Below are 23,380 nucleotides of genomic sequence, written 5' to 3'. Positions count from 1 at the left end.
TCACCATTTGCTTTGCACACAAAATTTGCATTACCCCACATTTTAAGCACTTGAACACAGGCAATGTCATGGATCAAGTGCTTGCCAGCTATTCAATTAGACAAGTCAGGCAAGCATAAAACATACCACAATAACTATAATAAAAGTTTTATGATGTTACATTCTTATTTGAAATATGACTTTTGACTCTACAGAATGCAATTAATATTAGTCTAAAAATTGCCTCACTATTTTTTCAGCTACTGTGATCTAGATTTTGACTGAGGAAAAAAAAAAAAAAAAAAAAGCAACAACACTTATCCTGACATCCTTTTAAAAAAATAGATTAAAGAAGATATAATAAAAATCTGAATAGAATGTATATGGATTAAAATGGATCTTCTAGTTACAAATTGACATAGTTTTAAAAGAACTGGAGAAAAAAAGTGGAGTTCTTTGGCTAATATTTCTACCTGGGAAAAGTATTCTGGTCAAACTCAGAAGTTTTGCTGACTATTCACAAAACTGAGCATATTGTTTCAAACAGACTGATATTCACCTACTCCTGAAGTAGTTTTTTTCCCCCTTGATTTTAATTAAAAGTCTGAGGATTGGAATATAATGCTTTACTACAGCCTCTCACCATGAGTCTTCATATTTTCGAAACAAATTGCCTGGAAACACAAACACTTACCACTGAGCTGTTCCATGAAGCAGACATTGCCATTGGTGTTAAAAGCCAAAGTGTCAGGAGTGATGCAGAGCGTCTGGAAGATCGCAGAATGGGCGATGCTCTTCAGAGAGTGGCTGCACTCCAGGCAAATTGCCCAGATATCTTGCTCGGTGAGACAGCTATCCCGCAGCGACAAAATATCAGCAAGGGACACATTCTCCTGCCAAGACATGAATTCATAAATTACTCCGCATTTCATGACATTACTTGTAGCTGACCGTGTCAAATGTAATCCATGATACACAATGTAACGCTTCCAGCAAGTTCAGACTTTCTGGGATAGTGATTAACACCCCAAGAAACACCGAGTGCTTGAAATTGTGGTTAACACCATAAGTCTCTTACAGAGCACAGTTAATCTCAAGAAAGGTACCAATATATGTTAACATAAAAAAAAAAATATATATTTTTTTGTGAGCTATTCAAACTACATCAACCCTGCACCAAGGGTACAGAAACAGAATATTCAAAAATAAGAGCAGAGAAAGTTAAAACATTTTGTTTAATCCATATATCCCTTAAACTTTCCCAACTGCTTTTAGATAAGCTACTTTCAAATTCTCTTCACAGCAGTTCCCTCCACCATCTGTGATGTGGGGAAAAGTACCCTCTTAATTAAGCTGTCTTAAGAATGATGCTATTGTGAGGTTTAACTGTGTAGACTGTTTAATAAGCTCTCAGAAGTCCAACATGCTGTCAAAAAATTGTTCTTAAACTTGGACTAAAAAAAAAAAAAAAAAATCCAAACACTTTGGTTGTCCTAGGCCTCCCTTCTATACTTAGGACTATTTATGATCAAAACAGTTCATGGATTTAGTTTCTAAGTTATGTCCTAAATTATAAGTCAACTTTCCTTTGACCTTGTCATTACAGAAAAAAATGGCTCTGATGTGGCTTTTCTGGTCAAGACACTCAGAAGCAATGCTTGGTTGCATGCAGCCAGTCTTTTGTGTGCGTGTTGCTAGAGTACTGAACTAATACATTGCCTGTAGCTAGCAAAGTAAAATTTCCATGAACTTGAAGACTTGAAAACAGAAACAAAATTAAGAAAAAAAAATTCTATCTGTAAGAAAAATAAACAGAAAATGGGAATATTTACAGAAGTTAGTGTGCTTCAAAACTATACTGGCTATTAATTACATATAATATGTTGAAACTGCACATCAGTGCCTGTAAATATATTTGCCTATTAGATTTTCCCTAGAATGGCAGAACTTAGAATATTGAAAATAAAGTATATCATTGTCAACAAAACAGAATGTGAAGTATCTTACAGTTCAGAAAAGCAAACTGAGACCTAATGGTTTAAACTTGTATTTCCAAAGGGAAAACTTGGAAAATAACAGTTTTAACTTAGTTCACATAGCTCAATATTGGACATCATCAATAAGACTGGACTACTATTTACCTAAGTTGTAACAAGCTTATTAACAAGCTTTTCGGAGAATGAAGTATCGCACACATCCTTCAAACATTAGTCCAAAATTTATTTTGCTTTTTAGTCCCAAGTGCAATACTTCATAAATATGGGGAAAAAATGGGGAGGAAATAAAGCACACTTAATATTATTTGGTTCCATTTTTAATGTTCTGATTTTCTGTCATTCTGAGGGACTAATTTACTAATTGCAGTACTATTACAGGGCCCTCTAGCACTATTCATGGAGCCTGGCCTCACGGGAGCTCAGCACTATGTAACAAACAGCAAGAGCCCTTACAGTCGAGCTACACGAGACAAGAGATCTCATTGTTTCTCTCTGCCAACCGTGCTCAGTACAACGTGCACAATGCTGCAAGTTCACTGGCCGTCAAATTTTGAGGGTTGATGAGAAAGTTTTATACATCTTTACGGGGTAATTCTTCCAAGCATGGAGGGTAGTGCATGGTTCTTATGTCTGAAAATGTAAGCACCTTACCAAGAGATGATCCACAAACCATAGGCATAGGAGTTGAACAAGCTGATATGTAGGATGGGGACAGAATTGGACAAGAACGGCTCGATTTAGAAAGGCTGTGCAAAATATATAAAATCTGCAAGCTTTTAAAACAGCCTAAATGTCCACTTTCAATTATGATGAGGTTATATACGACTTAGCAGAATTTCCTGTCAGTCAAGCTTTGAGGTTACTTTGTGGTTGTCAGGTGCAACCTCAGAGCTGACATTAATCATCAGTAGGAGATATCTATAGTTCCAATCTACAAAGCCATCTTTGTCTTGCGGTTAACTTCTTATTTGAGGAGTAAATGAAATGTGGTGATGATGTCATGTTAGACAAATTTACCTTCACTTCTAGTGAAAGAGAAATTTAGGTAAGGCGAAAGGAGGAAAAAAAGCACCTATGAATGCTGAATGTTGAGTGGTTTCCATCAACAACGGATGGTGAGTGAAGATATGAAAGGACAGCAGGTGAAGCTATTTATTTCATAGAGCCCCTGTATTTTTCAAATGGCCACACTATCTTGGGGTTAGTTACTAAAGCTTCTACAATAGCAAAGCCACATCATTATAGGCAATGAGGCACTGAAAACACAGGGACATGCATTCAGTTTGCATCCTCAAAACAAAGAAAAAGCCTTCACTAAAAAGAAGAAAAGTTGCAAGAATATAACACAGGAATTTCTGATAAGCTAGAACAAAGCCTATAAGAAAAAGCACAGCCAGCATCCATGCATGACTGGTAGCCACACTTTATCCGGACCACCAGAAAGTTGCAGGAAAAACTGGGGCATTCGTTACATAATGAAGATGCTGATGTCTTTCCTCCCTTGTCTCATTATCAGCAAAAATGACTTGCAAAAAGCAATTAGTTTAATAACTATGAAAAATGAACTGGTCAGATAACCAAAGTTTAATTATGCACTTTAGTTCTCAGTTTTACCTTACACTTTCTTCAGAAAGTATAAAATCATTCAGCAGCATATGTAATTAGGCAGAGAAAGAGAATGCAGGAGGAGAAATCCACTGGCCACAACTTCTTTAAGACATTAAAAATCAATATTAAGGTATCTTTGAGATCAAGAAAGTTCTAGTAGAGAGAAGTGTTTCAAATACATTCTCATCCTCTGCTCAGGCAGCTTTCCTGTTGCACCTGAGCATATGCATCAGCCACCAGCCTCTCCCCTTACACTTCCCCTTCTGCTCCACTAAATGACTAAGCAGCTGAAAGTTAAGGTGTCTCAGCACGCACAATCTTCTGGCCTAAGTCTTTTTGCAACGGCAGTTTGTACCTTGGGACACAAACGTCAAAACAATCTATCCCAGAATCATGAAAAATGTGCCAAACGTGACTCATTGAACTCATCATATTTAAAGAAAAACGTTGGATGCTGAGGGAGGCTCGTTGACTATTCTCCAAAGCAGCGCTTTTTAATTAACTTCTCTAATCACCAGGTGACAGGTCATACTCACTTCCTCTATAAGATTATTCAATTATGTGTAAAGGGTGCAAAAAGAGGCCTCTTCCTTCTGTATTTTGCATGGACCACTCAGAGGAGGCCTGCCACATAACGAAGCAAGAAAACCTGCTTGGCTGACAAAAAGAAACTCTAGACTGAGATTGGAAAAATCAGTTCAGCTAACAGCAAAAGAGCCATACAATGAAACTTTGAAGAGACTTTTCATTTCTAAGCATACTCTTATTTTCTGATTCAGTTTGGGTTCCTGAACCAGGAAATGTAAGAAATCTTACCACCTCTGGTTTCGGTGTGTAAAACCATACAGTTTTCCTAAATCTTACTAGTTAAAAAAAAAGTCATTTTATCAAAATATTCCCTGGAGATAGGAAACACACTTTATGTGAAAGCATACAAAGAAAGATGAGCAAGGGCAAAACCAAGAACATTCACATAAACATCATTATAGAATAGGATCCAGCTACAGGTTATCTGGTAGAATAAACACGTAAATAAACAGATTTCCAGCTTTTCTCATTTCCCACCAGCAGAGGCCTTTTTTTCTTTTCTTCCCCCCCCCCCTTTAGTTTTTTTAAATACACAGGGCCATAAGAAATGACTGTACAAAAATCTGTTTGGCCACTGCTGAAACCACTTCTGCCTGTTTTAAGAAATTCCCCTTTATCAGGCACTGCAAGAAAGTGTACAGCACGAGCGTGCTGTTAACCTACAGACTCGGTGGGCACTATGAAACACCAAATGCAGCAGCAATGACTCTGCTCTTGCATCAAGAAGGGGGGGACCAGGCTGGAACATGCTAATTTAGCAACTTGGTAGCTGGGATTATTATACACGATATATAAGTGGCTCTATCAATGCACTAGCTTATATGCAATTAGTAGCTGTCAAAAGCCTTGAAACTTACCTCAAAAATATTTGTTTTGGACTGTTTTTATGGCAGCATTTTGCAAAAGCAAGAAGGCTGGTCACAAATGCCTTGACAGTGCAAAAAAACAACGGAATGCTTTGGAGGCAGGCAATCTCGCCTGGCAACTTACTTTTCTTTTGGAGGGGGGGGGGGGGGTGAGATTTCGGCAGCTCCCGATAGGGGTCTGGGGGAAGGGGGCCGCGGTGGCTCCGGCCGGCGGCGAAGGAGGCGGCTGGAGGCCGCCGCGGCGCAGGTGCGGCCCGGGCCGGGGGGCGGCCGTGCCCGCACTCACCTCGTCCTCCAGCAGGGTGGGCAGCGGCTCGAAGTCGTAGCAGCTCACCGCCTCCTCCGCCTCCGCCTCCTCCTCCGCATAAAACCCGGCCTCGGCGGCCCGGACACCCTCCATGCCGCCCGCGGAGGCGACGGCAGCTTCAGCGCCGCAGCCGCGCTGCGCCCCCGCCGCGGCTCATCCCCTCGCGGGCTACCTCCGCGGCGCCGGGCCGCGCCGGGCCAGGCCGGGCCGCACTCCCTCCCCGCTTCGCCCCCGGCAGCCGCAGCAGGCGCCTCTCGCCGCCGCCGCCCGGCTAAGCCCTGGGCGCGGGAAGCGCTGCCATGGCAACGCGGCCTCCCCGCCGCGCCGCCGCCCTCCTGCGCCCGCCCCGCGGCGCCGCCTCCGCACCGCCCCGCCCGGCCCCGGGGCGCAGGCCCGGCGGGGGCTGCGCGGCCGCTCGGCAGCCAGCAGCTCTCCGGGTGGTTGGGTCGCCGCGCTGGAGCCGCAGCCAGCGCCAGCAAAGCGGCTTCGGTCCAACTCGGAAATACCGGGTTTATCCCCCCGAGCTCGGGTGTGTTTGCGGCTCACCCGGCCCGGGGGCGCGGGAACCGCGGGGCGGTCGCTGAACGCGAAGCTTCCTCATCGCGGCTCACGGGCGCTACCAGGATGTGGGGCGTGTTTGTCGGGTGGTTTGCTTACAGTAACACATTGAAACACGATTTGGGGGAGCAGTACGTTACCCGTTCCCGTTTCTGTTCTGAAAACTTGGCCGTTGGTAGCAGGGCGGTGGCGGAGAAAACGGGCTGTTTTCTTGCATCATTAAATCTCACAACTACAGGTATTTGGAAAATAATAGCACCATCTTTATTATTGTTGCCGGTATTCCTATAACTTTATGTTGGAATAGAGTGTGTTAATGGGTTCGTCTGTGCACGACACATAAAGCAAGAGTTCTATATTTTTTATGTAGTACAAGATTAATGCTCTTCTAAAATATGCATAAATAAGCACCATGGAACAAAGAAAGATGCTCTGATCAACTGTCCCATAAAAAATAAAAACCACTCTGCAGCAGTTGTAAGATTTTTCCCAAATTAAATATTAATTGGATACATTCCATAGTCATGACATGCTACTTAAAAAAAAGACAGCAAAAAGATTGGATTTTTTTGTGCATATGCTGTCCTCTTACTAACATTTTGAACTCAATTGTTATGAGCAAAATTTTTTGTTATGCCTACGAATGTTTCCAATATATATATAAATAGTTGGGTAACTCAGGCTTTTAGCTGTGAACAAGTATTAGAGCATGAGAAACAGTGAGTGCCCAGCACTTCTGAAAAGAAGGCCCAGCATGACCCCAATGTCAGTACTATTTCCCTTATAAGACATTTCACTAAGTGTATTTCACCAACATATTTGGGGGAAAAAAAAAAAAAAACTTCTTGGACAGAATGATCTGCCCAAAGTTTCCTAAGTTCTGGACCATGATGGACCAGGCTCATAACTATATTCTAAAGAAAAAAAATAAATAAAATAATAAACTTCTATGTGTAAACTGGATCTAAAATCTACATTCATCCATAAATACAGCTTAAATAAACCCTCCCTTACAATCACTTGAGTAATCAATCAAACATTTCTGTAAAATGGTAGTTGAAATCAAAACTCTGTATGCTGCATGGAAATACACATGCTTTGAAGGGATGCATGCATGAATTTTGAAAGGATGAGTGTTTTTTGTTTGACGGAAATTCACTTGCTAAAAACAACTAGTAATTGAGCAAAAGGGCATTTTTGTGCAAGATTAGAAGACTCAGGTTCAGACCCCTGCCCTACATTATTTGAACCTGGGGCTTGAATCTAGTCTTGGGTAGATAATGCCAGAAGAAATAACTAACTATAGCTAAGTGATTAGAGGTGCCTGAGACCTGTCTCCCCGATCCCCTCTCTAACTTACTTGTCCCACCGAAGGACTATTCCTGCAAAGCAGAATATCTACAAAGCAGAAAACAAAATGAAGTATTTATAGACAGCATGGAAGACTGTTCTTTCAGTTAATTATAAAATAAAATAGCACAGGATTCTTCTGTCCAGCACAAATTGTAGTGGACTTAGCCTTATCACAAGTGCCTTGATAAAAAGGACAGAACTGGAACTAATATGTAGTGATATATTTTCTAGAAAAATGTCTAATAAACCTCTGCTGTCATTAGTAATTCTATTGTTTTGTGGTCCTCCTTGGTCTCATGGTTGAAGTAACTTGCAGAAAAAGTGAAGTGAAACTTGTTCGATACATTCATGCAACCAGTTCTTACATGGAAGAATATTTCATTCTTAACATAGGCAATTAACCAGAGCCCATAGGAATTGTTGGGGGATATTCAACACTACACAGTTCAACATTACAAAAAAGGCCTGTAGATGAAGCTGTCAGTCTGTCTACAGTGATGTTTTCTTTCTTTTTCACAATATTACTTAAAAAGTTTAGGGTTCTTAAGAACTCTTTATAGAATATTGCAGGCATTTTTTGAAAGATGTTTTGATAGATACATGAGAATCTGTGGAAATAATCTTCTGAATTTAAAGTTGGCTTGGGTGATAAGAGAGTTGAAATAAAGTAATAGAGGAAAGATGGTTGTAAGAAAATTAGTATAGCTAAGTGAAGTGTAATATCCATTACAGATGGAATAATGTCCATGATGAGATGTCTGTGCTAGATGAGAAAGATCAGATAAGGAAGGATGCAGGAACTGAACAACAGAGAATAAGAGGGTCAGCAGGAAGAAAGGACTTGTACTGACAAGTAATCAATCACTGCAGTCAGTGAAACTGAGGCAACTAACCTATATTAAGTACAACTTTGTATGAAGTATATGAAAAAAAAATGGAAGTTTTGTTACAGAAACGCAAGGAGTCAGGCTAACCTAATAGAAAAACTGGAACTACAGGTGTAGAGCATGCAAGAGTATTATATTAACCTAAGTACATAGAACAGTATTTGGGAGACAAGGGCAAAAATTTAAGTGCATGCAGGATTCACAAAAGGTGGAAATAAAAACATTATTGTACACTAATTATATAGCCTGAGAAAAAGAAAAAAATGTTAACATTGATAGAAAGGAATATACTGTAACTAAAAATTGTCTTAGAAAAATATACTTTAAGATGTTTCATTATGGAAGTATCAAAGATATGCTTTATTGCCTCATGATCAGATTTTGAGTATGAGCTGAGATCTTTAATACTAATTACAGCAGGAATAACAATTATTAAAGATCTTGACTTCTTAGCTGTAAATTAGAGATTTCTTAAAAAAAGGGTAAGCTCCAGGTATGATAGAGATATTATAACTGAGAAACCTCTTCACCAAAAATCTTTGAAGCAACATGAAATTTCGTGTCTTAGAGATCGTTTAGGATCAAAGACGATAGACTGCATCAAATTAACCTTGTTTGGGTATTGTCACAGTTTTAGCATATGCCCTTAAGCTGTATCTCATTGTAGTAAGTGCAGTAGAGTTAAGGCAGGGGTCCCACATAAGCTGTGTTTGCAGCAGAATAGCTTCTGTTTCTGATCGTGATCAATAGCAGATTGCTAAGGAGGAAAGAGTGAATAAACAAGGTTAAGTATATACTTAGGCTTTTCCAGTACAGTCTCAGCCTGAAGAGATTCAGTTTAGAGATATCCAAAGCCAATGGTAATGTCTACCTATTTAAGAGACATTGGAATATTTTTCTTTAAAGAATTTGTCTGTTCACTTTTTGAGTCTGGATAGTTTTATTAGCTACCATATCCTATGGCAAAATTCCTCAGTTTACCTGCCCATTTCATGAAGCAAATTCTTTGTTTCATTTGAGGCTCGCAAGTTCTTGCACTGGAAAACGCAGTGTATATATTCCCTGTTTGTCCTCTCTATATCATTCACAATATTATGCAGCTGTCTTATATCTCCTCCAGTTACATCTTTTCAGGTTGAAAGGTCTGGGTATAGTTGCTCACTCACAGAATAGAAACCAATCAGTGCGTTTGATCGTGTTGTAGCACTTCACAGTGTTTTTTCTAGTTGTGCCATTATGTAATTAAGAATTGTGAAAGAGAAGGCTGGCATCTGAATGAATGAAACAACTAGTAGAAAAGTGGAGGAAAAACGGCTCTTGAGAGGTTTTGAAAAATAATATCTTAATGACCTGCAAGCTTAAAGGAAGTACTTCTCTTAACTATGACGTACTGATTTAGTTACGAGCCTCATGTCTTGTATTACCAGATCTCTGGGTTCATGAGATAGTGTCAGAAGATAATTCAGTGGGCTCTGGCTATGGGGAATAAATTCACTGGAATTCAGGGAGTGACTGTGAGCACTTCCATCTCTGTAATATGATCCAAATACAAGTTATGGAAGAAAAGAAATTATTTTGGGTACTACTGTTACACCATTTTGTGCCACTGCTGATGTCTTTCATGTTCTTTTGCAGGTTTTTCATTTTCATGGCAGCACGTTGGTTATTCTTCTTTACAGATTATATAATCATAATTGACTATTACAGTTTTGGAATACTGGTCTCGTAGATGAAAGCTACACATTTGTTACACGATAATTAGATTGTGCATTCTCCTTTTAAGAGTTTTGTTTAATGGCAGTTTGCCTGAAGGTTCTCATTTTAGTTTTCTTTGAGTGAAACCATGGGAACTGAAGGGCTGCAGTGTAAAGAACTGGGTTTGCATGTGTTTGGACTCTTAATATCCTTTTCAATTGTTTTTTTTTTTGTATTAATCAGAGACTGCTTTAATGCTGTGGACTTTAATACTTTTACAGTCTATAAAACTGCTGTTCTTGCTTTAGCAGTTACATATATTTCAAGACAGGGAAAAGCTTTCTGCCAATTGCCAATTGCTGCTGTCTATATGGCACTAGTGAGAAAGCATTATAATAAAAAGCAAATTATGTATTGCTGCTACTGAACAAACCTGCAAGAATTCAGAAGTAAAGACACTGCAATTTTTTAAACCAGCCTCATTACTGCTACTAATGGTATATGGGCCTGCTTGCCTGAAGAGGCAGGCTAGCTTGTATTCCAGATACTTCAGGATCTAAAAAAGACAGTAAGGATATGCTGCTTTTGTGTTTGTGAAGAAGATGGGAAAATTACATGCATAGACTGCATACTGCATGGGAAAGCCATATACAGACATTCCCTTTTCATGGGTCTGAGTGGTGAAGAATATAGACTTCAGAGTCATCAAGTAGTCTTCTGTCATTTTAGGCACCTGTAACATCATTCTTCTCATAAATGTATCAAACTTCACTTGCTTCTGATTTCCAGCCCCAATTTATACTGATTCTTTTTTTCCTCCAACATTGCTATATCTCTCTTATCCTCAGTTTTTATTTCTTTCCAGATTGCCATATAATTATGTATGCATTCACTCTGTTGCATCTTTGTTTTCCTTTTCTGTAAACAGCGCATAATCTCAAACCTGTGTTCTAGTCATGATTACTTTTCCACTATGCTTTGTTCTTTTTGCCTCTATAATACTGATAAACCTATAAAAATGATAAACCTTGATTTCATAATTTCCTCAGGTGCTTAGGAGATCTGATCTTTTATATAGTCCTCTTTTATATACCTCTTTAATATATTTCTTTATGGATGCTTGCACTATTTTTTGATTGTCATTATTTTTCCACACACTGTCTAAAGGTTTTGATTTAATTGAATCTTCTTTGAATGGTAGTTCCTTTTGTCCTCGTATGAAAGATTAGCAGAGTATTCTTCCCTGTTCTCCTCAGGACATCTTTCAATTACCTGATATGTTCTTGGCTGAATTGCGGCTGCATCTCCAATCCTGGCATGAACTCTGCTAGGTGGCATTCCAGGCATAGATAGCTCCCATTAAAAAACACTTTAAGGCAATGCATTTTATATTTAGGCATCTCCATTTTCTCTGTATTCTTTGAATGTCCTTTGCTATTGCAGTTGGATTTTGTCTTCCTGTACCAGCTGAAAAACAGGGAAAGGCAGCAGAAGTAAAGATGCAGTTTGGCCCCGCTGAAGTCAACATTGAAATCCTAATGGCAAAAATTCCTTTGAAGAATGTTCATTGAGATGCAAGATCAAAGACCAGTATTGTTTTTACTTGTGTACAAATGGGAACATAACTTAGTAATGGTCCAATATTCTGATGTGTGGCTTTCTTCTCACCATTGGAAAATTAGGACTAGATGAGATAAAAATCCAAAAAGCAATTCAGTGTTAAGTCTGCTATTTGGGATTTTTTGATTCCTTGTCCCGTAAATTCAATCAGATTATTAGGTTTCTCATAGGCAGTATCTCCGGAAATATGCGTGCGTGCGTGCGTGCGTGTGTGTGTGTGTGAGAGAGAGAGAGAGAGAGAGAGAGAGAGAGAGAGCATACATATTCACACATATGTACCTATAGAAAGATTGTTAATTGGATTCTTTTTTATTTTGTTATCACTGTGGAGTGTTATGTGACTTCCCTTACCTTGGTGTCTTAACATATCCCAGGTATTCCCACAATAGGCTTGTATGGCAGGGAAGAGGCCACTTTACCTATTTTACATGGCAAAGTGAGGAACCCTGAAAATAAATCATTTCCAGCGTTACTGAAGTTGTTCATAACAGCTGGAAACTTAAACCATAACCCTAGAGATACAAGTTTATGCTGTAACTGCAAAGTATCCTCCAACTGATTCGGAACAACTTCAGTTTTGGCATTATTACATTGACTTTGTGACAAAATATTGTATTTATAATACCTATTAGTCTCCTTGCTCTTTTAATTCATTTTAGTGGTGCTTTTTTGAAAACACTAGAAAAAGTTACACAAAAGATCATTTTATATGCATAATAAAGTCTAATAATTGCCTCTGGCAATTCCACATAGAAAATAAGCCTCAGAGTAGTACCAGCCATCCTTTAGAAAAACACTTCATAATAATTAACTAAATCTTAAATTAAAGAAGCATAAAAATTTTATTATATGCAGGCAGAGTTCTAAGCCTGAAATTGATTATATTTTAGACATTTAACTATTTCTTTAAGCTTCCCTTTACAGAGATTTATGATATTGTTATGACTTGCTCATAATCACTGAAGGAAAACACTGATAAGCCAAAGAATTCTACCTTCCATGGGAGAGCAAATTTAACTGCATTGCTTAAACCCTTCTTGAAATTAATGAATCAGCAGGAAGAGCCCATCCTGATGAACTAATGTCTCCAATATAATCATCTGGTGTCAACACTTGATATGAAATCCACCAATGTCTTTGTTGTTGTGTTCCCTTCCCCAGAGACCTGGTTATCCCAGGAATCTTTCCCAGTAAAACGTAAAGACAAACTGGAACGTAAGTTACATAATCTGCCAATAACAGAGACCTTATACAGTATTTCCAATTTCATTTGCTTGGTTTATTTGTTATTTCTCTCCAGTGAGAGCTTAGCAGCTACCTTTCATGCTTGGGTCATTGCTCTTTCCTCCTGGTACTGCACTGGGAAGGCATTCAGAATTTCCACCTGTGCATGACGCCTCTCCCGGATGAAAAAAAATGCTGAAAGCATGCTGGGCACTATTCACCACACTCCACTGCCTGTGTATTCCTTACAGGCCCTCAGTAACAAGAGCACTGCTAATCCAGCAACCTGCTCTCCGTCTTTACCCTGACGATACTGTTGCTCTCCATGCAAGTCCAAGGGCAGCTGTATTCCACTGCACAGCTCTCCGGCGCTGAGATCAGACTGTCCTTGGCAAAGGGCCCTATATTGTATTACTTTGTGCCACTGCTGATTAGAATGAGTCTGGTCACAACCAATTTCAGCTCACAATGCTGAATTCAATCTTTTTGCCAAGCCCTTCAATCAGTAATAAAGATAGTTGAAAGAATTTTCAAAAGTGTAAATCATCCAATAGGGCCACTTGACCTAACAAGAGGTCAAGAGAAGAGTTTTTTTTTTTACATACAAACTGAAGGCAAGTCTCATACAGGGTCTCAGAAAACGTTTACAGAAAAACACAGCAGGAACCAAACTGAAGCTATTAAAATATAGGTATAATCTCCAAAATAGTTCCAGAGAGAATTTTATTTTTCATGATAGTCACAAACATAGAGGAAAGTGCACTTGCTAAGGTTGACGTCTGCTATGATAGCTTTCAAATGCTGTGATTAGAGTAATCTCCTGGCAGATGGAAAAAGTAGTCCTATCACTCAAGCAGGCTTTGAGCTTGAATCCCAGCACTACAGGTAGGTGAGTGCTCTTCTTGCCTTCTATGTGAGACAGAGAAGGAAGGAAAAAAAAAAAAAGCTTTTATTTCCAGACAAACTAAATTCAACCTCTTTTCCAATTTCTCAGTTCAGCTACTGAGCTGAAAAATCAATTATTTGCACTACTCAAGCCTCAATTTTGTAATTGCTGCCTAGATAATTTGCTGATAGATACATTAGTAATAGCTATACACTGTGCCACTGGGAACTACTTTATACTGAGAAATTCTTTGCTGAGGAGAAGCGATCTATTCATAAAACATACAAATAAAACTGGGCAATATAGTGCAGACTGAATCTTGTCCGCACACATGTAGACCAGCAGGAGGAGAGAAAGAGCACTTCTCTCTTTCACCAAGGGAGCTCATCAACCCAAGGGAGAAAACAGCCCATCAAGCTCCTAATGAAACAGCGACTGAAGAACTGAGCTACAGTCTGGTTTCAGGACTACAGATTTTTAGGCTTCCCTTTCTTATACTTTTGAAACTAATTCAAGGGCATAAGTGACTGATTTGTAAAGATTCCTAAAGACACGATCATTAGGTGTTTGTTAGTGGATCTCAAAATAAAGTTTAATGAGCCTAGAAGAAAGATAAATTGCTGAGTTCAGCTCAAAGTCTACACTAGCTATGTGAATATGTGTTTGAAACAGTTGTCATAAATTAGGCACTGTCAATTACCTCCTTCATGAAGGCAAAGCCATCTTGGGCCTCATAAAATCCACGAGCTGCAGTGTATTTCTCCAAAATTTGATAATCCAAATGAATCAACTGGCCAAAACCCTCTTTCAATCTGTTAGAGATATTGATTTACCTGAAGCTGTAACATGTTATTCAATTTTCGTTGTTACTAAAGACAGTTGATTTATATTAAGAAAAAAAAGGAGGAAAGATTGTGTGTAGCAAGGAGCTAGGCATATGAATATCCTAGATAGAAACTCTTGTAGCATGCAGAGAGAAACCAAAAAGACTGCTAATGCCTCCTTCCAATACTGAGTAGGATTCCTCTTAATTAAAAGTTCCATGGAATTTTTGTTATGCAAAAACATTTCATGAAATTTTGGTCCTTGAATTAGCGTCCCCATGGGCACTCCTTTCAAGAGATGGGAAAGAATCAGTCAATCATATCTCAAAGGCAATGCAACTCAATTTTAATCTGCTTCACAAGGATAGGGCAGCAACAGGTAAATTAAGTATTTCAGTACAGCTTCTTGAAATGAACCACTCCTATTCAAGGAAAAATTATTAAAAAAAATAATAAAAAAAAACTTGTATGCAGGCATCTTCCCTAACTAGGCTAATCCTGACACTTCACTAGTTTTCCTTCCTGTTGCATGGAATAAGGGGAAAACCCTCCAGGCCTGACTTTTCTCTGAACACCCATGTAAAGCATAGGCCTTACACCTGAGACCTGAACACTCACAACTAGATGCACTGGCTCATTAAATTTACAGTGAGTGCCTTTTGTGGTCCTGTGACACCTGATGACTTCTGGGTTCGGCAAACATAAGTACTTATGTGACATAGGGCGAGTGGAATGGCTTCTTCAATTCCTACCTTGTGCAAGAGGCTAGCTGGAGAACACAGAGAATGGCTTGGCCTCTGAAATGTCCTCCTGAAGCCAGAGTCACCTTCAGACTGCTCCGACTAGCAGAAAGGCAGAAGAATCCAAGCTACTAGACATTTTTTTCAAATGAAGGATGGAGTTTAAGTGCTGCAGAGCCACTCCAGGAGCATCTAACCCATCAAGTGTCCCAATGGCAAATGCAGACTATGGCAGAGAAAATACTGTACCCCAGTAATACCAGCTGTAGTAATGACTCCTTAGGTTTAGAAGCAACTGAAATAGTTAGACCAGTCTGTAATCATCTACTGAGGAGCCAGACTGGCACAGAGCTGTCTCAGGCTTAGGGCAAAGTAAATCCTTGCAGCAGTTTGGCATTCCAGTTCCCTTCAGCTGTGCAGAGCATACCTCAGCTGCAGCCAACAACCTGGCACAGAAGCTCAATTAATCAACAGACGTTACATAACAAGTACAGAGCTTCAGCCAGAAAAAAATCAAACATATCTGCACACAAAATGTTCATTGTTCAGTCAGGTCTCTTCTGTTCTGCACCAGCTGCTTTTGTGAACAGTTTTCCAGCTTATCCTCAAACAGTATCCGTCCTTGATCATTTAATCAGTATTTAAGGCTGTGTCTGTGATGTTATTGATCCCACTTGTGCCTCCAGTATATGTTTCAAAGGAAAATGCAGCACAGGGAGAGGGTGCAGAACACTATCTGAGCATCCACAAAGAAGAAAAAGATGCATTTTCCTCCTTTCTGATTTTATGGTTTGTTGTATAATAGCAATTATCTCTATTGCATTCATGTACTTGCAATAAATGGCTTTTGAGATCGATGAAATGTCTGAGCTACAGTGTGGCTATTAATCATTCTCAGTAGCCATTTATTGCTTTGTATATTACAAACAACAAAAATTATTCCTTAAACCTACCTAGATAGCTGGAGTGCAAATTTCAAATCTAACTCTGAGAGACAGGTTGACTGATGGCCGTTCCTGTGTTGTCTCTTATAACAATAAGTAGTAATAACAGCACTGTGCCTTCCGCCTGCGGATTTTAAAACCTAGTATACAATGCATTAAGGAAAGATGAACCTTCCTTCTGGAGCTGAAGGAGGGAAGAAAGTGAATATATGGATAACTTAATTCCATTCTTGTGATGACATAGCTATAATTTCTTAGCATGAACATGGGATTTACCAAGAGTGGTGAGAAATTTTCATATGACTCTAGCAGCTATAACTACTTTGAATGCAAGTTGTCTTTGCTGAAGAGCAATCCGATGCCCAGGGTGTTCTCAATATGTGACACCACACACTCCTACTCTTACCACAGGCTGTCTAAATGCAGTGTGAGGTCAAGCTGTGCATGGATCTTATCTGTCTGTGAACAGACATTGTTGGGAAATCAGAAAAAGGATCCACAATTATCTTGTTTCCTTCATATGAATTACTTAACATCCCGTGAAGGTCAGAATGCCAGGGCCATCAATCGGGTGAATAAGTATGCCTTTGAATATACTCTCAAATTCAGAATAAGGCCAGGGTTCCCCTTACCAGTAGTGTTGTCTCAGATCATTTCTGAGGATGGTGCTACAGGCACGTCGAGTGGAGTGACAGTAAATACATACTAGGATCTATACAATAGTTTCAGTTTGACAATGCTGCAAGTATATACACTCTTATTCTGAAACTTTGCAAAATCAGATGCTATGAAAACAGGATGTTCTCTCACCTACTTTTCTTTTCAGTAAGAATCAGAAAGCCAAAGTGGAACTGGACTGGGATGTCATATTTGCAGAGAACAACAGCATGAACACCTTTCAAACAAATTTTCGATTTTTCAGTTCAAAAATTGCTGCTAATATAATCTTGCAGCTTCAAAATAGAGAGACAAGGAAACTAATTTTGTCTGGATTTGAAACACAAAGGTTTTCCTAAGGTTTGTTATATCCAAACTTCTATACAGCATCTAAAGGCTGTATACTGTATATTCTTCCTTCTTACAAAAGTGGTAAGATGGATGAGTTGTTCTTTATTTGCGAATTGATTTCAGAAACCTCTATAGTGTTCCATGGTTATGTTTTGGATACATTATTCATCATATTTCTATTTTGGAAATGTTATTTTTAAACCATCAGTATAGTCTCTTGTTGCACTGTGGTCTTCCTTCACATTTTTTATATCAATTTTACATAATTACATCAATCACCACTGTCCAAAAGCTAGAAAATAGAAATATAACTCTGCAGAAAAGCTATTTGTCATGTTATGTCTCTTCATTTCTGTTTGTTCTTCTATTTAATAGGACAATAAGAAAAAAAAACAAAACTAATTTACTCAGTGATTGACCTGTAAGTGAAAAAATATGCACAAGTTTCCTTGCTGTATTCTAATAAATTGCACATTATCTGTCAATAGTATTATTCACTCGTGTGGAATATTATATAAAAGATTGGCTGCTTTCCATACATTTCATCAAATATTCATTTACACTTTAAAAAGTCTTACAACTTAATTAAGAAAAAAGGTCAAAGTATCAAAAAGTCCAGTTATATTCTCCACTATGTTAAAATTTAGTAGAATTTTAGATGTCTGATACAATGGAATTCTTTCTTGTGTACTGTCTTACAGGATGCCCTATTCTGTGTTGGTTGTTATTTGATATATGACATTTTCCTCTCAAAACCTCCAAGCATCTTTCAGATTGTGAAAAACTATTTCACTCTTTACAAAACTGTAATTCATATGGTTACAAAATGTCACAGAACCCTTAATACATGTGTAGATTAGTGGTTTCCTCTTGTTCTTTAAAGAGTTAACGATCAAAGCTTATACCCACTGCATTCAGTTTTTCAGAAAAAGTAAAAAGTAATAGTCCAAATTTTATTTTTGAAAAGGTGTCATTTCAACAATGCCTGCCCTTCAAACAAGCATGTGAACAACTTATTAAGTATAACACTGTTTAATCAGCAGCAAGGAAATCACTTCTTATTGAAATACAAATATTATTATAGGGAAATATCCTCATCAAATGGGCTTGCCTATACAGAAAAGCTGACCAGAACACTTCTTTTTCAGAATATGTTGCTCTAAAAGAGCTATTTTCCAAAATAATGTTTATTTTTTGAGTGCAGGAATTATGTGGCAGAGGGAATATATTCCATTCAATTTTGTTGCCTCAAGATCTCTGCAAAGAACTGGCGATGAAATTCTCTCTTTCCCCTAGTCTTTTCAGAACACCGTGATAGCTATTAAATAACATGACCATAATCACAAGGATTTGTGGTACCTGATCTGTCTCTATTCCATCCACAACGGATCCCTGAGTCATTGTCCTGCACTCAAATCTCATTCATAACATACGCTTCCCCATGACATTCTTTCTCAGGTCAATGGACTCATACTGCTTCTGTTATGTTTTAGGCTGTAGGAAACTCCACTTGCAAATCTCTCTCTCTGGGTATAATTTAATTTACATTTACTTTGTGAAAAGGCAACAGTAGCAGGCAAGTTAAAGAGAAGAACGCTCCATTGTGGACAGTAAAGAAAATTGGCCAGACCATGAGTAATCATACTCAGAAAAGAAATCCTATCATGTCAACAAAGTTATTTTCATACTAGGACTCTAAAAGCCTCTAAAAACACTCAAAAAAAAAAAAAAAAAAAAAAAAAAAAAAAAAAAAAAAACCCAAACCCTACAGAAGAACAACTCTAACATAACATCAGCAGAACTGGAAAAAAATCTAAAAGGATATAGCAAAAAACCATGACATTCTATAACTGCATAAACTTAAGATGGTTTTCAGCTGTTTTCACAGCAAAGTCCACACTAACAGTGGACAAACAGTAGCATTCTTTCAAAAAAAAATGAATTCATTTCTCAGATTTATTTTAGGGACTCAAATCTGTCTTCCCAAAGCTATGAATTTACTCAGAGTAGGAATAAAATCAGAAAGCTGGAGAGTTTGATAGATAGGCCACTTTCCTAATTTATGGTTATCCCAACAACTATCCCTCTTTGCTTCAGCCTGTGGAAAGGGATTAAGAATGCCTACTCATCATTCCTGTAGCATTCTGAGACCTACAGAAGCCAAATAAATATTACATTTCATTTTGAATAATGTTAAACCTGTCAGCCATGTTTTTTTGTGCATCACTGAACCATCACGTGATGCCTTTCTGCACAGAACAGTTTATCTGGGAAGGAAACAGAACATTATGGGACAGGAGAAATGCCCTGAGTATACCATGGCCAATGTTCAAACATGGCTTCATTAACATCTAACTAAATCCAGAGTAATGACTCCTATCTTCTGCTGTCACGGGTTGTGTAACTCTGCTGTGGTCAATGAAACTACACTGAGTTATTCAGCAGAAACTCAGGACTACTAGCCTTTTTAGATACACAGTAAAGTAACTGAAGTCAGAGTTGGGCTGCTTCTTAGGGTTCAGGTGTTTTAAAGAGTGAAATGAATAGAGTACTGTTTCCATCCAAGACAGTGCGCACTACTTATTAATGGTCTCTTTCATTCATGAGAGACAAATAACAGTGGCAATATCAATAACTGTCACAGACTTTTACACTGGACCAAGACTTTCTACAAGACACAAGATTTGTCAGTCTTCTTTTCTTCCTGAGATAAGTCATATTGCCATTAATAGGTACAAGAAATTGTTACCTTTAAATTAAGTTTCATTATTATTGAGAACACCACGAGTAAGGAAATGCTGGACAATGTAACATAATCTGCAGGAAAGACCTCTCAAATAATTCCCCTCCAAAAGGTGCATGTTAAAAGTACATTTTTTTTAAAAAATGATTTCAGTCCCAATTAAGTAGAAGTCTTGGTAGCATCCAATAACAAAACCCTGGCAGAAAAGCTACAGGTTAATACCTTCACTTAAAGAAAAGCAGTTTTCCAACTCCAGCTTGCCTTCCTCTGTGGGTATCCTATCACAAGTGCATTATCTGGATTCACGCAGCAGAGGACACTCTTTTACACATCATCGCCTCTACGGCCAAAGTGGCGTGGGAATACAGCCGCTCCTTTCATCAAGCCCTGTCTGTTCTCCAGGCAGAAAACAGGAATTGCATTAGACTCTGGGTGAAGTGCAATACATGCCAAAGATGCTATATTAACAAGACATAATTAAATAATAGCAAGCAATACAATAATAAAAGAATTGAATAGACTTTGTTAACGGTGTGCAGCAGTATTGCTCAACTTGAGTTGTGTGATGCATAAGCACCCTGAAACTTTTCTTCCTGCCAGCATTTACCTTGCCCCTAGAGCCGAAACCTAGGATAATAAGCAAACTGCCGCTCACTCCTCATCACATCTATAGGCTCAGCCATCTCTACATTTTGAACATAAAACACATGGTTGTTCTCAGAATTTCCTGGAACTTAATTAGATGATTCTGACTACAAACAAAACACAGGCATGTGAAAAATCTAAGGAAAAATGCATTTATAGGGGTTGTTAAATGATTTATATCACACGAGTAGTTTCAGTGCTTAACTTAGTGCACCAAGGGAACTATCTAAGTTTTCTTTGAAGGATCCCGACTATTAGCATGTTGTAACAGGATTGAGAAAAATAAGTATATTCAATTGTAGCTTTAATATAAATATGTAACATTGATCTGTCTGCCTTCACGATAACTTTTTAATTGTTTTTACAAAAAAATGTTAAAACTATTTTTCTAGAACTATAAATCAAGATTTTAAACAGGTTTTTCTCATTATGTACTTTTGAACCAGTCAGATGTTACTTGGATTCATCATATAAATTTGAATAGGAATCACTGATCACATTACATCTTTGGTCTTACCATGTTTATTATTTATTAAGAACAGTCGCAAGATCATCTGTCCTGAAACAGGATGGTAATCAAATGACAGAAGGCAGAGTTGGGGATTCTCCCCCAGAGCTTCCAATTCCAGGCTTCTTTCTGGCAGCCCCCAAAGGTCTCTCTGCTCAGCTTCCTTTAAAGCCAAGCTGTATGACCATTTTCTATTCTGTCTTGCACTCTTCTATGTTCTCTCTCTGCTTCTCTTCATATTTGGCTATGTCTGTTCACAAAGACACTGTTCAACCAAACCAATAGACAGACCTCATGTTAATACTCATCCAAACTTGCCATAAAATATCATAGTATTATTTAATTGTACTGCTGTTTTGTGTAGGAACCACAAGCATGCTTCAAGGTTTGACTGTGCAAGGAACATTATAAACACACAAGAAAAAAGAGCTCAGTAGGTATTTTCTGTCTGTCATGTTCTTTTTTTAGAATCTAACCCATTTGGCCCATTTTTGTTAGTAAAAATTTTACTTAATAAATGGAACTCCCAATTTCCGTCAAGGAAGGCTTTGATAAAATGTGAAAATCAGAATTTCATAGGCTAAGACAAGACAGGGAGAGAAGAGTTATGCAATGCCTCTACTGAGACATTAATTACAATTTTAAAGGACAGAAAAGGAACCTAAGTTTCCAGAGGTGTGACAGGGGTCTGGGAGAAGCACACACCTCTCTCTATCTTTTGTGAAAAATTGAAAGTTCTCTCTTGAAAAAAAAATAAAAACAGTTTGCCACAGAAAACAATCTCATAGGAACAATTTATTCAACTGATTAAGTAACTCACAGAACTTGCAGGTATTATCTCTTGAATTGCTAGAATTCTGGATATTACTTCTTGCTTCTGAAGAGCTTATACCTCACAGGAAAAAAAAAAAAAAAAAAAGGTTGCTGCTCGCTTTTGCAAAAGGCACAACCAGGCTTTTCACAGCAAAATGCTTTAAGGACACGGAGAAGTATCTTTCCTTTTGTCTTGCAGCATGTCAGGAATATCCGAAGCATATAACAAATAATAAATAAAATAACTGTAAGTGTGGCTGGGATTAGAATATTGCTGCCATACTTTACAGTCTCTGTCATGCTCTTTCATCTCACTCTTGGCAACCCACTTGCAAATTCACATTGTAGTTTAAGAAGGGTCTGCCAGGATATCAGCTACACATGAGAACAGGAAACTCAAGATACATATATATATATTTTTAACTTGCTCTCTCATGGGTGTATCTCAACAAGACCTTTGAATAGAGCTTGTGAGTACTGGCCAGTACAGAAACAGAGTGCAAATTGTAACATTCATTTCCAATGAATTCTTAATCTGTCTTCTAGAAAAACTGGTTGATATAAAGGCAAAATACATCTACTCAATTTTTTCCTGCCTTCTGTCTGTTCTGTTCCTTTACCTGGATGAATGTATTGTATATGTTGATAGAAAAGTCTAGTAAGCAGTCCTGCTTCTAATAACAGTTTGTCTACATCATAGCAATTGGTTGTATACACAAAGCTGAATGTAAACTACAAGTCCTAGAACTCCCTTAGAAGTGGTGGCATGGCACCACTGGAGTTAAACACAACCCAAAGTCCTGTGATTGCTCCACCTTTATATTTTATCTGACAGTTCTCTTTCTCTCCCTGAAATGTCATGTAGCCCTTTTGCTCTGTCTGTTCACATTACACAGTAGATCCTCTGGTGTCTCTCTCAATCTTTTCCATACAAACGCGTTCCCCGTGATACATTCAAATTTGTGCACAGGAGACTTCCTCAGGCTCACTATTGCTTTGGCACACTTACCTTTATGCATAAATAATTAATAGTAATAATATAAAGTAACAAATTAATAAATTAGTAAATGCCTGCCCAAAATCTTGGGAGCACCTTCAGAAGTTAATATTCATAATATATATATTAATAGAATGCCAGCATAAAATTCTCCTTGTGCAGGATTTGTAAATTCTTCTATAGCTTCACTGGCTTTATTGTTTGTACTAGCACTAAGAGGAATTTACAGTAACATAAACTGATGGTGACAAAGTTTTCAATAAGAAAATAGATTCTGGTTAGTGAGAAAAGACTGCAACCCTCCTCAAGCAGGGGCAGGCAATGAAAACATTTCTGCACATGTTCCCTACTAGTACGATATATTATTACAGAAATAAGGGCTTATTTCATGTTTTACTTTCGAAAGACAATTGGCAGGTAACATTTAATATGAGAACGTTAAAGTTTTGCAACTGAAAAGTTAACATCTCCTTGAATAACTCTTCAGTTCTCCTCCTCCTTCCCCATCTCCCTTGGATGTGATTTGAGCTAACACCCACGGTTGTGGGTTTGAATAGCTCTACTCAGTGCTAGGATGCAGTTTACATGTC

The 23,380-nt window shown here is 38.3% G+C and overlaps 1 protein-coding gene across 1 annotated transcript in view; it reads right to left on the bottom strand.

Moving 5' to 3' along the window:
• KNDC1 (kinase non-catalytic C-lobe domain containing 1) overlaps positions 1-5,438 on the bottom strand; it is a 61,811-nt gene extending 56,373 nt beyond the window's left edge. The window contains exons 1-2 of the mRNA XM_062580063.1: positions 5,325-5,438; positions 674-872 (exon numbers count right to left, since the gene is read on the bottom strand). Coding sequence (XP_062436047.1) covers positions 674-872; positions 5,325-5,438 — 313 coding nt within the window. The remainder of the gene's footprint in view (positions 1-673; positions 873-5,324) is intronic.
• Positions 5,439-23,380: the final 17,942 nt, after the last annotated feature.

Source organism: Rhea pennata, chromosome 7 (genome assembly GCF_028389875.1).
Source record: "Rhea pennata isolate bPtePen1 chromosome 7, bPtePen1.pri, whole genome shotgun sequence".
NCBI lineage: Eukaryota > Metazoa > Chordata > Aves > Rheiformes > Rheidae > Rhea > Rhea pennata.
This window is presented reverse-complemented; position numbering and strand designations above follow the sequence as displayed.